At 43.2% G+C, this 13,602-nt stretch overlaps 1 protein-coding gene across 1 annotated transcript in view; it reads right to left on the bottom strand.

Moving 5' to 3' along the window:
• Positions 1–13,602, bottom strand: part of mei1 (meiotic double-stranded break formation protein 1) — a 55,435-nt gene that overhangs the window by 1,146 nt on the left and 40,687 nt on the right. Inside the window, 8 exon segments of the mRNA XM_029437794.1 lie at positions 381–508; positions 5,013–5,132; positions 5,134–5,148; positions 5,662–5,768; positions 6,070–6,151; positions 10,642–10,826; positions 11,902–11,986; positions 12,157–12,344. Of these exon segments, the coding sequence (XP_029293654.1) occupies positions 381–508; positions 5,013–5,132; positions 5,134–5,148; positions 5,662–5,768; positions 6,070–6,151; positions 10,642–10,826; positions 11,902–11,986; positions 12,157–12,344 (910 nt within the window).

Genomic DNA, 13,602 nt, shown 5'->3' with positions numbered 1-13,602 from the left:
AAAGAAGAGAGTCAATCAGCACGACAGCTGTACTTAGCCTTCAAGTACTGACTCTGACTGAAATACAGTAGCGGCCCCGTGTTGTACAACACACTTACAAAGAGATTAAGTGAAAGGCACAGCACAGCATTCAATACTTTGCCAGAGAAAATCAATGAAGATGCTCTGCTGACGTTTGAAATGCAGTATGGGCATCTTTTGTGGTGTGTGTCAGAGTGTGTGTGCATGTGTTGCAGCTTGTCAGATACATACAGAAGTATGTTTGAGGTTTTTGCAGTGTGTGATGTTGTGAATATATATATATATATATATATATATATATATAGTATGTCAGCCCGTGAGTGCTTATGAGCGTGTTTCACTTCACAGATGAGGGATACAAGACGTTGCTTTGCAGACTGGAGCTGCGGCTCTCGGCTGGCGTGTGAAGGCCAAGAGACTCCATCATCCCCCTCACTCTCTGCTCGTGCTGCTCTGTGAGCGGCGGCTGCAGGACACTGATCAGGATCTGAATGAGCAAAACAGAAGAGGGAGAATTTTATCCAATGAGAGGAGAGACAAGCGGCATTAAAAGGAAGGGATGACAACATAAAGGAGAATGGAGAAATTAAAATTAAGAGCACATAATGCCAATATTGTGATTAAAGGTTAATATGCAGCGAAGAGGTGACATGAGAAGACAAAACGTAAAAAGTCTAAATCAGAAGAACGAAGCTTGAGGCCTTTTTTCCTGCGTGCCTGATAACATTTTCCTAGAACTATAGATTTTAAAGTCTCAGAGGGAGACACACAACTGTGATTTGCAGAGTTCTAAATAAGTAAGCATGACAGGAAGCTTCTACCGCAAAAACAAAACAATTTATTTCAGCTGTCACCGGCAACACGGAGGAATTATAACCATATTAACACAATACTGTTGTGAGCTCCAGCATCCCGAGTATTGTTATTAAAGCCCTTATATTGTCACCAAATTATCATCTTCTTCATGATTGCCATAATCATCATTTTCTGCACCGCTGGAGAAGAAAATAATCTGGAAGTTTAAGAAGTTTCCTGAGAGGAAACTCAAAGTTAAAGCTGTTTTTATTTGGCAACAGCAAGTGACTGTAGACTCTAGAGCAGGGGTCCCCAACCAGCACCGGTCCGTGGGTCATTTGGCCGCACAGAAAGATTGAATAAAAAAATATTTTATTTTGAAAGGTTTTATTTTGAAAAGTCACCGGATACATCTGTCTGTGTCTCTTGACACATGTCCAGACGCTCGTCTGTCACGTGATACTTTACTTAAAAAAAAAAAAAAGCCCAGAAGCAACAATGAGTGGAAAACAAACGTCTTTAAAGAGCTTAGTTGGAAAAGGGAAAAGACCCAATGAGGAGACATTTAAAACAACATCAGGAGTCTACCTGTAGCGATAAACACCTCAATACGTGTTTATCGATACATGCGCTGCTCTGCATAATATACAGGCTCGCAAATGAGGCAACGAAGCCTTCATAACGCCGGCACCCGGCATTAAAAGACAAGCCCTTGGAGTTGTTTTAAAGAAAAAAACATGAACAAGAAGGACATAAACAATTACTGATGGCCACCACATCAACACATGTGAGTGCACGGAGAGCGTCGTACTTAGTGACTAACCGTGTCGCTAAGAGAAGAAATCTTTTTACCTCTACATTGGACCAGCTCGTTGCAGAGACACAAGCTCAGGGCTCCCACTAATTCAGCGTAATGGTGAGTTTTTTAATGCACTTTATATTTGTTTTTAGGCCGGCCCCCGGTCCGCGTGCATATTGTCTTACATGAAACCGGTCCGTGGCATAAAAAAGGTTGGGGACCGCTGCTCTAGAGGATGATATTTGGAGGACCGGCCAGGTGAAGGAAAGGGCAGAATAAAAGAACTGGTAACTGCTCAGTAATTAAAAAGAGCAAAAGGGGAAGTCGAGGTGAACGAAGTGGAGTTAGCGGGGTGAGAGCAATTTGGAGAGCAAAAGAAGAGAAGAAGAGGAGGCAACAGAAAAGGCTTAGCAAGTGAAAGGTCAGGCGATGTACGGAAGAGTGAAAAAGATAGAGAGAGTGATGCATAAGAAGATATTAGAAATCGGCAAGCATTAGAAATTATGAAAAGGGAGTCTCCCCAAAGACCAGCTCTGATCTGACAAGCTAACTCAGTATGCAGCGCGCACACGCACACACGCACACACACACACACACACGCACACGCACACGCACACACGCACACACACACACACACACACACACACACACACACACACACAGTTGACAGTTATGTCACGACTCATGGGGAGGAAGCCAGATAGTGATATGATACCAGATCACTGACAAATTCGCGCAGAGAGCTTCCTCGCATACTGAGATTTCACTTCAGTCCGCAGGCGGATCAACAGAACCTACGAACAAAGTTCAGTGTGAGCGAGTGTGAGAGTGCATTTGTGTGACAGATTGGAGCAGAGGAGATGACAGGGGAGAAAACTCATACTGTCTTGAGACTGTTAAGAGAAGTGTGTCTGTCACATTGAACCTGCCTCCCCTAAACTGCCTCCATTTCTCCAGAAACACACACACACATACACACACACACGCACGGCACGCATTCACAGTTTATGATTCCCTTAGCACACACGCTGCACTGGGAGCTGCAGTTTGTGCCATCATTCTGTCACTCGTCTGATTCTGAGCTACCGTCAGAATACTAAACGCGTCTCCGGTCCTATATATGATGCCAAATTTGAGCTTAAGCAATGTGATGCGGCTGCTACTCCCTCTGTGTTTTATAACGTCTTCAAGCGAACCCAGATGGGCTTTATGCATTCGCTGCAAAGCTAATAAGGGCAACGACAAGGACATAGTTCATCATGTTCAACTTATGCTGAAACACTATTTTCACAGGGAATACGTGCATTCGAAGTCAGTTCCTGTACGATACCATATTCCTTCTGGGGATAATCTGTGCGATTTGACGAACGACACTAATTACTATGCTGAGATCACAACTGACAAAAATCACAGTTATTAAATCTGCTCGATATGCCATCATGACTTGTGCAACAAAATGATTGATCTACATTTTTAACATCAACGTCTTCTCTGTTTGCAACTTTTGGGAATTCCAGTGTTACAGGTGATCCTATGCGTGTCAAGCTGCACTGCTGCAGGTATTATATCGTACTTGTGCAGCTCAAATTAACCAATTTCTGAGAGTGTGAACCCCGAGGGCTTTATTTTCATGCCAATGGAAAAATGAGCCTCGGTCATAATGGTATTTTTCTAATCTCAAAATGCAATTTGCCTGACCTTTAGCTACAAGGACGCTACTTTTAGTGTCATTTTTTAAATAATTAGTTGTTTTCGTTAGTAGGATAAAAGCTAATCTTTGATGGACATGCACAACAGCTCGAGAACAGTGCAGAATAACATATACAAACTCTTTAAATAATATAGCAACCACTAGACTAGACTGACACTAATGTTAAAATGTTTAAGGTTTACATCCAACCTCAGCACTGAAAGAACAGAAGTACAGAAGCGAGATGCACATGATGTGTATTTGCAGGAGGAAACGGTGTTCAATCATCTTCAAACAAACGGCCAGCAGTAACAAAATGTCCACTGAGAGCGGAACAGATATTGTTCCGACTTAAAGCTCTTCAGTCATCAGATTCAATATTTTGGGGTAAAGAAGTGGGGACTTCAAATAGTACCCTGACTCGGCAGCTCTCACTGCTGGGTGTACATTTATTCCTTGATGCCTAAATGCTAACCAGCCGGTCTAGTCAGGAGTAAACCCCGGGCTCAGCTTAGAATAATCACAATAAAATAATAAAATAAAAAGATATTCAACATAAAAAATACATGAACCTATTACAAGGATACAGATTATTCAGGAAGGCTTGTTTCTTACAGTTTTTCTTTTGAGAGCTATTAGGAGTTTAGGACTTAATCAATTTACCAGGGAAACTATGAATCAATGATCACAGACCTCAGAGTCAAATGTACCAGCAGCTCTAACTTGATCATTTCTACTGCAGGATCGCCTTTATTTATCTTCTAAATGTGTCTCACTACTTTCAGATACGAGCTGATGTTTTGTCCAGCAGGTATTTCTCCAACTGAATCTGTTATCCCAAGAGCACAACAGCATCCCCTCTGGCTGACGTGTAATAGTTCGCGCAGCGGAGATCTATGGACCCAAAACAGGGTGCAGCGTGCACACACAATTAAAACGAGTGCCTGTGTCAACAGGGGGGTAAATGAGGAATTTAAATTCAATCTGTAGTTTCCGTGACAACACACATGATGAGTAATTAATTCCAAAATTGAGCGAGGACTCTGAGTGCCGCTGGGGTTACTGAGTTATTGCCAACGACAAGCACGACTAGATAGCGCTAACTCTTTGCTTTGTGCATGTTCGGTTGATCATTAATGATACAGTTACAGGAGTGGAAGCAGGCAGAGCACCGGGCTGCTCGGGTGATACAGGCGAAAGACAACAAGTCCCAGACATCAGGCACAGAGCGCACGCCTGAGCTACACCACCTCTCAAACCTTAAGGGTGACTTCCGACCTTACACTGCTTTTTGCAATTGCGACGTTAAACCAGAGCCCTCAGTCGACCAGAGTTAAACATGAGGTCACATGATGATGTACATAGGAGTCGTTATTCATAGAACGCTATATTTTCATTCACTTTTACGTTTCACAATTGCATTTACTAGTTTCAGTTGTATTTGCATAAACAACGCTCGTCTTCCCTGTCTACATTCTCACAGCTGTCTCTGAAATGTTTATTTATTTGCTGTGAAGAACGGCACGAGCAGAAAAACACAAAGAACTATAAACACAGCATGAACCTGTTTAATACGGAATTTTGTATGAACTTCATTTATTTTCTAAATAATTTATTCAAGGAATAAAGATAGGGAGGTAGCAGCCTGTTAAAAGTCTATTCTGTGAGAATGTGTGTCCATTGTTTGATCTGTGTGTGTGCGTGTACCTGTGTGAGGAGCATCCTGAGGGCCTGTGCTGCCTCCTCGCTGAGCTCCTTCACCCCCCTCCTCTCCACCGCCTCCATCACCTGGAGCAGGTCAGGCTCCCACAGCACTGCCGTACTTGCTGCCGTGCTGCAGGAGCTGCAGAGGACACGAACACAGAGAGGAGACACAAACAAGTGCACGACCATGCACAGACGCAGGGAGGGAGGACACAGTAAAGAGACTGAGAAAGCATATAGAATCAAGGCAACAATAAACATTTGATTGTTTTGAAGGGATATTGTGGATGATGTAGAGTTCAATTCAATCTGAAAAGGTGCAGAGACCCACTTCTCTTGAAATGTTTTCACTGAATGATAAATGAGAAGTGTTCATAGCCTCCGTTCACAACACCAAATGTGGTAATGTTTCTTTAATTTCCGTCCGTGTCAAACTGCATGTACGATATTCACTCTCATTACTCATGTGATTCAGATACATCTACCACTTTTATGTTTTTATTACCTTCATTAAATTTCATGATTTTGATATTAAATATTTATTACTGCTCAGCACCATGCTCAATAAATTAAACTTGATTTGACTTTGTGTGTGTGTGTGTGTGTGTGTGTGTGTGTGTGTGTGTGTGTGTGTGTGTAAAAAACATCTCACAATTGTGATGAGTCTGAGAATGGCAGGGTGCAGACAGCAGCTCTCTCCTGAGCTGAGCAGGCAGTAGACGAGGAATCGACTCCATGGCTGACACGCCACGTACTTTGCTAATGCGCACACACATACGCGCAGAAAACAAACCCAGGGGGAGAAAAAAAAAAAAGAAAGACAAGTGAGGATGCCTGATCCGGATCAATTCTGTTTAATTTTGCTCTATTTCTCCTGGTGCAACAACTGTAAAAAGGGTATTGACAAACAGCAGGATGTAAAAAAACAAACACAAACAAACATGCATGCGACAGAGATAAGAAGAATACGTGCACACTTCCACACACTCTCTCATCTCTCACTCACATGTGCAGATAAACCAACACTCGCTAATTCCCAAACGGTCTGTCTTTCTGGTACCTGTAGTGGGACTCTTCCTCTGAAGGAAGCCCAGCAGGGAGCTTAGACAGTTGACTGAGGCTCTCAGCAACAGCTCGTGCTTCTGAGGAAACACGGTAGGGTGAAACACATGAGAGAGAAATCAAGTATACAATTAAAAAAAGGGAAGAAGGAAAGAACATCTTCCAGCTCCCAAAAATGTCACATCATTGCAAGTCACGGGAGCCACGGGAAAGCGACGTCTGACTACGTGCCGAAATGGGACACAAACACTGCAACAGATGCATGCTCATCAATGGACAGAGACGCAAGCAGAAACAAAACGGGGAACACCAGAGAGAGCGACTTTGTGGGTTTTTAATAATGCATGTCTCTCCCACCGCGGCGGCGCTGGCAGTGAGGACTATGTAGTGTCCAAAAATACTGAAGTAGGCCAGGCGGATATAGAGATGACAGCGGAGAGTTACACCCTAATCCTGAGGCGGAGGGGAGCAGGAGAAAAGAGTCAAGAGGATGAGAGAGCAAGGGAGGTAAACTGGGTAAGAGAGGAAGATGAAGACGAGGGCAAATGAGGAGACGAAGGTGAAGGGAGAGGTTAAAATAAGAGCAAAGAACAGCGAGTGACAGACAGCGAGGAGAAAGCAGTGAAGAAAGTAGAGGGGAGGAACTCTGGAGCGTCAGTGTTTCCTACTGCCACCAAAGCAGAGCATCAAGGGGGAACAAGAGCAAAACAGAGAGGAGGGAACTGTTACTCATATCAGCAGCCCGACAGCAGAATACAGAGCACTGAACCGTGGAGCCGAAGCCCCTTTTAGCACTACACAGAGAGGAAATAGCACTGGTGTGGAACCAGAGGCTGGCATGCTGCAGCAGAGGATAACAGGGAAGCACAATATAACACCCAATTATCCCATCGTTACCATATTTCTTCCACATTATCTTTAGATAAATATAAATGTGTCTTTTGCACATATAAATGTTAATGTTGTTGTTTACTTCCCATGATTGGGGAATTACTAATGAACTTTAAAGCAATGTTTCTTATTGATTACATCATTATTGTAACCAGAGAGTGTAGTATTGGTCAGTGTACTGGAGGAGCTGGCTTTTACATCACGGTTGCATTTTGAATGCAAATGAGCATCAACATGAGCGCAGCGGTGTTACGCTTCATTAGCTGGAGATCTTTTATTAAATCAGGTTATGTGATCGACCACAAATCAAATCATCAAACACATCGCAGGCTTCTCCCTCGACAACTCTGACACCTTTTCAAACATCATTTTGATGACCTCTCAGCGGCAGCGCTGATAGATTTAACATATTTGTGTCCGTGTTGGCTGTCAAGTTTTAATGACCTGCCACTGCGATGCTCTTGCAAAACAAGTCATTAAGCTCTAACTCGTGTCCGTCTTAAGGCCAGAAAGGGAGCACATTTATATTATATATAAATATATTATATATTATATTATGAGAAATGTTGTAGGTATCATTAGAGTCCAGTCTAATTCAAAGCAACACGTGCTGGAAGTGTAAGAGCTCCATGAGTACTTTTCTACACCTCACGTGTTCGCCACTGTGGTTGTATCACCCCCTTACAAGCACGCCACGGTTTTGCCATCTTGGGAGACAAATCTGTTCTACCAGCTGGACTCACAAAGGCACAGTTGAGGTCATCTCTGGAAGGCTTTCTCACAGTAATGCAGCCACGATCATACTAAGGGACTGAAAGAAATACAGGCACACCTTGCTATAAGGACGGGATCGAACTCTTGACGGATACAACCTCACACGAGTGAATGCTAGCCAAACTGAAAGATTCAGAGTCGAAATTCAGTGACATGTGGGGCAGCTTCCTCAGATGTGTGCATGGTGGGGATCATTAGATAGTAATATGTAACAAAAAGCCTGAATGTATTTCATGTGGGGTGCTGTGCATGGTGGGGGGGATATGGGAGCCATCATTCTGTGCTGTGCTGTGCTTGCTTTCAGTTGTCATTATATTTTCAGTATTTGTGTATTTTATTTATTATTTACTTTATTATATGCTGTTGTATGTTTTACATGTTGCACAATCTAAACAAAAAATAATTCCTTGTTCATCTAAAATGACGAACATGACACACTGATGTGAACACTGCTGTATATTCAGAGCATCCGTTCCCAACCTTTTACAAGTTGCTTATCCTCGTCAAGTCAAAATGAGCCGTATGACGTTAAAGCACTGAACAAATACAAATCACACTTTTATCATTGTGTGAAGGAAAGCTTGATGTTGAATACAACCACAGATACAACACAAGGACAAAGCCACTGTCACTGAAAGTGTAAGAAAGGTATGAGCTCTTCCGTTTCCACATGTTCCAGTCCAAACCCTCTGTCCAATAAATCACAATTGTCTCGTCACGTGCCGCTGTATCCGTACGCCAGGGTCTGAGAAATAATTTGAACTCAGGTCTATTTAATGGACAATGAGTCTTAGGAGGGAGAATTATTTCAAGATGTATCTCACGTCCCGTTTATGGACACAGTAAAATGCATTAGCGCCGCTCATACTGCAGCTATAAGTCCTGCGACCCTTGTGGTTCATTGATTCACAAGATCTTCACTTCAGTCACACAGAAACAAATGCACTCTTTATTGTGTTGACGCTTCAGTCCGCCTTTAGGTGGCGGCAGTAAAGGGAGAAGTCAATATACTTGATTGTGTGATATCTATGTACAGTACGTACTCTGTGTCTTTGATCATAAATAATCACCAGGTTGAAACAACACGGTGACAGAACAAGCTCTTGGGTGAAGGGTCTACTTCTATGTCGGCTGCCACCCTCATTGTCTGCTTCTTTGGTAATAAGTAACCCAAGGCAATACACCAGCTTCGTGTGACAACAGTGTGGGATTGCTCTGGAGATGTGTGCCATGCAACTGCTTAATCAATTTAAATCCCGTTTTCGACACAACCTTGCTTTTGAAAGGCAGGTTCAATGTCAGGATGTAAAGATCTAAAATCTTTATTTTATCTCTGCGATGGAGTGGAAGTAAAAGCAAGAGAGGGGAGGCTTCATCATATCAGCTTTAAGCCCACTGCTGCGTGAGCTCATGGTTATTTATATCTGTGGGATATATCATGTGCATGATGGGATCTTTTTGTTTGTAATTCTTTGACTCGACATCTCTCGACATGACGAGTGCAATGAAGTAAAGCATTTGTCGGGATGAATAAGTCAAAAACTGCTGATTTATATAATTAGGAATGAAAAGACTGCATTGGAATTAGAGCTGCACGACTATTGCCAAAAGTATAATCCCGATTCTTTTGATCAACAATGGATCACGATTATTCATTGATTCCAATGTACACATAGTGCTCCTTATTCACAGTGCATCTCTTATAAGGAAAATATAAATACAATTGTACCAAAACCTTTTATACAAAATTAAATAAACAGAGCTTTCACTTTCACGTTGTGCTACATTCTTGCTAATTAACACGTCGTTGACTGAATATAAAGTCGTGTTTCACTGGAATTCACTGCGTTTCTCATGTTCATTTAATTGCAAAAGCCAAAACTGTGTTGGTGATTAATATTTCATTAATTGTGCGGCCCTAATTATAGCCATCAGTGTGCAGCTCTCGTCTCTGTTCTCTGAAGTCTACCTGTGGGTCAGCACCTCACCAGAGTAAGTCTGCAGTGTTCATTAGTTGTTCATTATGCACATCTCTTTAACAAGTCCGACAGCCGCTTCACTACACATGCCTGAAAGTGACAAAGAAGATTGTATGGAATTTAAGTAAATGCTGTGAAATGCAACCCTTCCTTTAACAGCAGAACAGCTCGCTGTTGAAAAACAACACACTTTTCATTACAACACAGAATCTACAGGACGTTTAATGTTTCAAAGGCAGTCCCTGGGGCAGACTCAAATTCATCTGTTCATGTAAAATCCATATTGCGTTTAAGACGATTCAACACAACAAACAACAACTGAGCTATCTGTACCAATATTAATAGAATATCCATTTGACTATATAACTGTATGAGATGCTCATTCTCTGCTTCATATTTCCCATTTTTGTAAATGTACTGGAGAAAGCTCATCATCCTGTCGTGACTTTACTCCTGCTCTGTGGTGGCGTTGCTGTGTGTGGGTGTGTCTTTGAGGTGTCGCTGCTCCCTGCCTGAGTGATCACCTGCAAACAATCACCGGTGCAATCAAGGCCATTACAGGACTCCTACTGTCTCCTCAGTCTCCCTCAAGCCTTTAGCAGATTGTCTTGTGTTTCTGCCGAGCTCTCAGGCAACAAGCCTTGTTCTTGTGACCTAATATTGACAATATGCCCTGTTCTTCCAGACGACGAGGATTTCTACCGGTACCTCTGCCTCGATGTCAGACTTTTTGAATTTTTCGACCTCTGCCTGCCCACGGTTTTTGCTTCTGCCCAATGTCTGCTCAACTTTTTGTCATTAAAACTCTGCCTGACAACTGTCCATTGATAATCTATTTAGTCATAAATCTCCTTCTCTGTCTCTTTACACATCTACATGTCCTTCACATACACACCAACACAGAGACCCCCCCCATGTATAAATACCTGCAGAAGAAGTCCACTGAGAGCAGTTGAGAGGCACTGAGCTCCTCTGGAGCCAAGCGGGTACAAAGCGCCGTCTTCGACCCCCAGGGGTCTGGGCCCGACCAGGCCAGGACCAGAGCTCAGTCGCACCACTGCTGATGCCAGGTCAGCATCCAGGAGAGCCTGCAGCAACCTCAGGTAGCTGACTGGAAAGAGAAAGTGAGAGAGGGGGAATCAGGCGGAGATGCCTAAACACACAGGAGAGCAAACGAAGAGGAGAAAGCTAACAAATGTGGAGGGCAAGGCCACAGGAATAACAGCTGCATGGTTAAACCAAAAGGAGTGAGTGAGCATGCAGAGTGGGAAGGGAAAGTTTGAAATAGAAGATGTTAAAAGCTGGTAGCAGAGGGAATAGACACACAGAGGAGAGGCAGAATCACAGCTGAAAGGAATTGAGGGCAGATTTTCAACCGGTATGTGACGGAAAGAGAGCAAGTAAGTGAGAGACGGGGTTAAATGAAGGTCAGCAGGACTGAGGGACCAAAGAAGTGAGAGAAATAAAGAGAGACGTGGCCAAAGCGATTGCTAAAACACAGAGGGATCCAAACTGAGAGCTGCCAGCCATCTGAATTGCACTTTATGCCATGTACACTGAGATTAGAGCTCTCTCAGGGAGGGAGGACTCAATTAGTGGCAGCAGAAGAGAAGGAGGAGAGGTAGCACAGAGATAGAGGGAGAGAGGCTGAGTGAGTGAAGGAGTGAAGAGAGAGAAAGAGAGAGATAGGCGGGCAGAGGGAGGGAGCCGATACATCACAGCAAACCTGACAGGCCACTTATCCAGCTGACAGACAAAGACACAGGGAGCAGCAGGGATGATCTGTCTCAGAGCGCTGCAGCAGGATGTGGGTCACTTAATATAATGAAAGTGTGTGAAATTCATGCCCAGGGTTCGGTTAGAGGATAAAACATTGACAAACAGCCACTTTACCTGAGGAGGAGTACATGTAAAGCAAACGGAGGTGACGCTCATTAGTCTAATCCTGAAGTTTACGCAGCTGCAGCAATAATTTAACGATGTCTGACACTCTACTGAAATGTGTTGAAGTGTCTTGGTTTTACACACAAATACAGGAAGGATGCAGCTGAGAAGAGATTAAGAGGATGCACAAAGATGGGAAGAAAACATGAGCTGTGCACACATTTATGAGATCATGGAAAATCACGTTAGTGCTTTCAGGTTACACACAGTCTTTCAAAAAAATCAAAAAATGTGTTTGTTACCCAGCGAGAGATTGTCTGTGTTCCTTTTCTGAACAAGGAGTCGCTGCACAGCTGTGTCCAGACTCCAACTGAGGTTCTTTTGGACCTTAAATAATGGAGAAAAGGAGAGAGAGAAGGGAGAGAGGGGAGAATCAGAAGAATAACAAGAATCTGACTCGATGTTCTAGTTTACTGTTCGCTCTGTGTCTCGCCCCTCACTGTGTTCAATGCTATGCGGAAGTTGTGATAAGAGCAAATCTGAGCTGTAGTGTGTACCTGAGCCGAGTGAACGCGCTGCAAGGTAATGAGGGAGGACAGGAGTAGATGGCTGCAGCACAGCAAGGCTGAAGGAGGACACGCTGATGGAGAGAGGGACGGAGCAGAGGAGGAGGAGGAGGAGGAGGAAGAGAGGACTGTCTGCAGCTGGTCCATCAGTCCACCGTTGGAGAGCAGCACGGAAACAGCTGGGGAGGAGAAGGCACCATGTCATTACACTTTGATGGGACCTGCACTTGTATGTCAGAGTGTGTGTGTGTGTGTGTGTGTGTGTGTGTGTGTGTGTGTGTGTGTGTGTGTGTGAGAGGGAATAGCAGTTATAACTGCATGGCTTTGGAACATTACAAATTGATAAACTTGTTCAACTTAAAACGCACGCACGCACACGCACACACACACACACACACACACACACACACACACACACACACACACACACACTCGCTTAAATATACAAAAAGTAGAATTGAGGTTGTTGCCTGCAGCAAAAATGAAGAGAATAAATGTATATGTATCAGTTGCATAACATTGGGTTTACATACAGTACACAGGCAGCCAACCCCTTTCATTGTAAGTAATACAAATATATAAGTATATATTATATTGTATGTATGTATTTATTATTATTCCTTGAGAGGAATGTGTTACTATTCCTGTTCTGCTCACGATCAGTTGAAACGACATCTAGTAACCTGCCTCTGCAAACTCCCCACTGGCGATGCAGAAGCAGATGGTGATTGCAGGTGTCTCACTGAAGAAGCACTTAAGTAATGCTTTGGGCATAATTAGCTTTGCTTCCCAATGGCCCCCCTGCTCTCTGTCAACCAGCCTCACCTTATTAACTACAAACCAGCTAGTTGCTGACCTCTGCTGAGTTTTATTCTCTCTCGTTCAGGCAAATGAATTAGCTTGTAGTAAAACCATTGGAAAATTGTCATGTCAAACAATTGATGTCTTTGGTAAGAGGCAGTGTAATATGCCTCCTGCTGGCAGCCCGATGTACTGTTTCCACTTACACTGTATATCATGTTTATTACCATAGTGGAGTTATTTCTTCTATATTTTGGCTCGTTGGCTCTAATTTTGCATCGGCTTTGTAGGATTCAGAAGTGAGTTTTGGTTTTCAGAGAGAAAAAATAAATTCTTTAGGAGACCCAATCTGTTAGATCTCTTATTTTTCTATTATGTGCAGAATTAAAAATAAACTGTTTGTGTCCACCCTTCTGACATTGTGTGTGTGTGTGTGTGTGTGTGTGTGTGTTTGAGATGTCTGAACCTAGTCTACTGACCATGTTACTGTGTGCATTACACATATTCAGATTTAGCAAAGCGACAACACAACCCCTGAGCGCTTGTCTTGCTTCTGTGGAAATGTGCGAGAAGCTCTCAGATATATGTAAAGATATACAGTAGGTGTCAGCTTGTATGCTGACTATTTCCTCTGTG

The sequence above is a fragment of the Cottoperca gobio genome, chromosome 8, assembly GCF_900634415.1.
Source record: "Cottoperca gobio chromosome 8, fCotGob3.1, whole genome shotgun sequence".
In the NCBI taxonomy this organism is placed as follows: Eukaryota; Metazoa; Chordata; class Actinopteri; order Perciformes; family Bovichtidae; genus Cottoperca; species Cottoperca gobio.
This window is presented reverse-complemented; position numbering and strand designations above follow the sequence as displayed.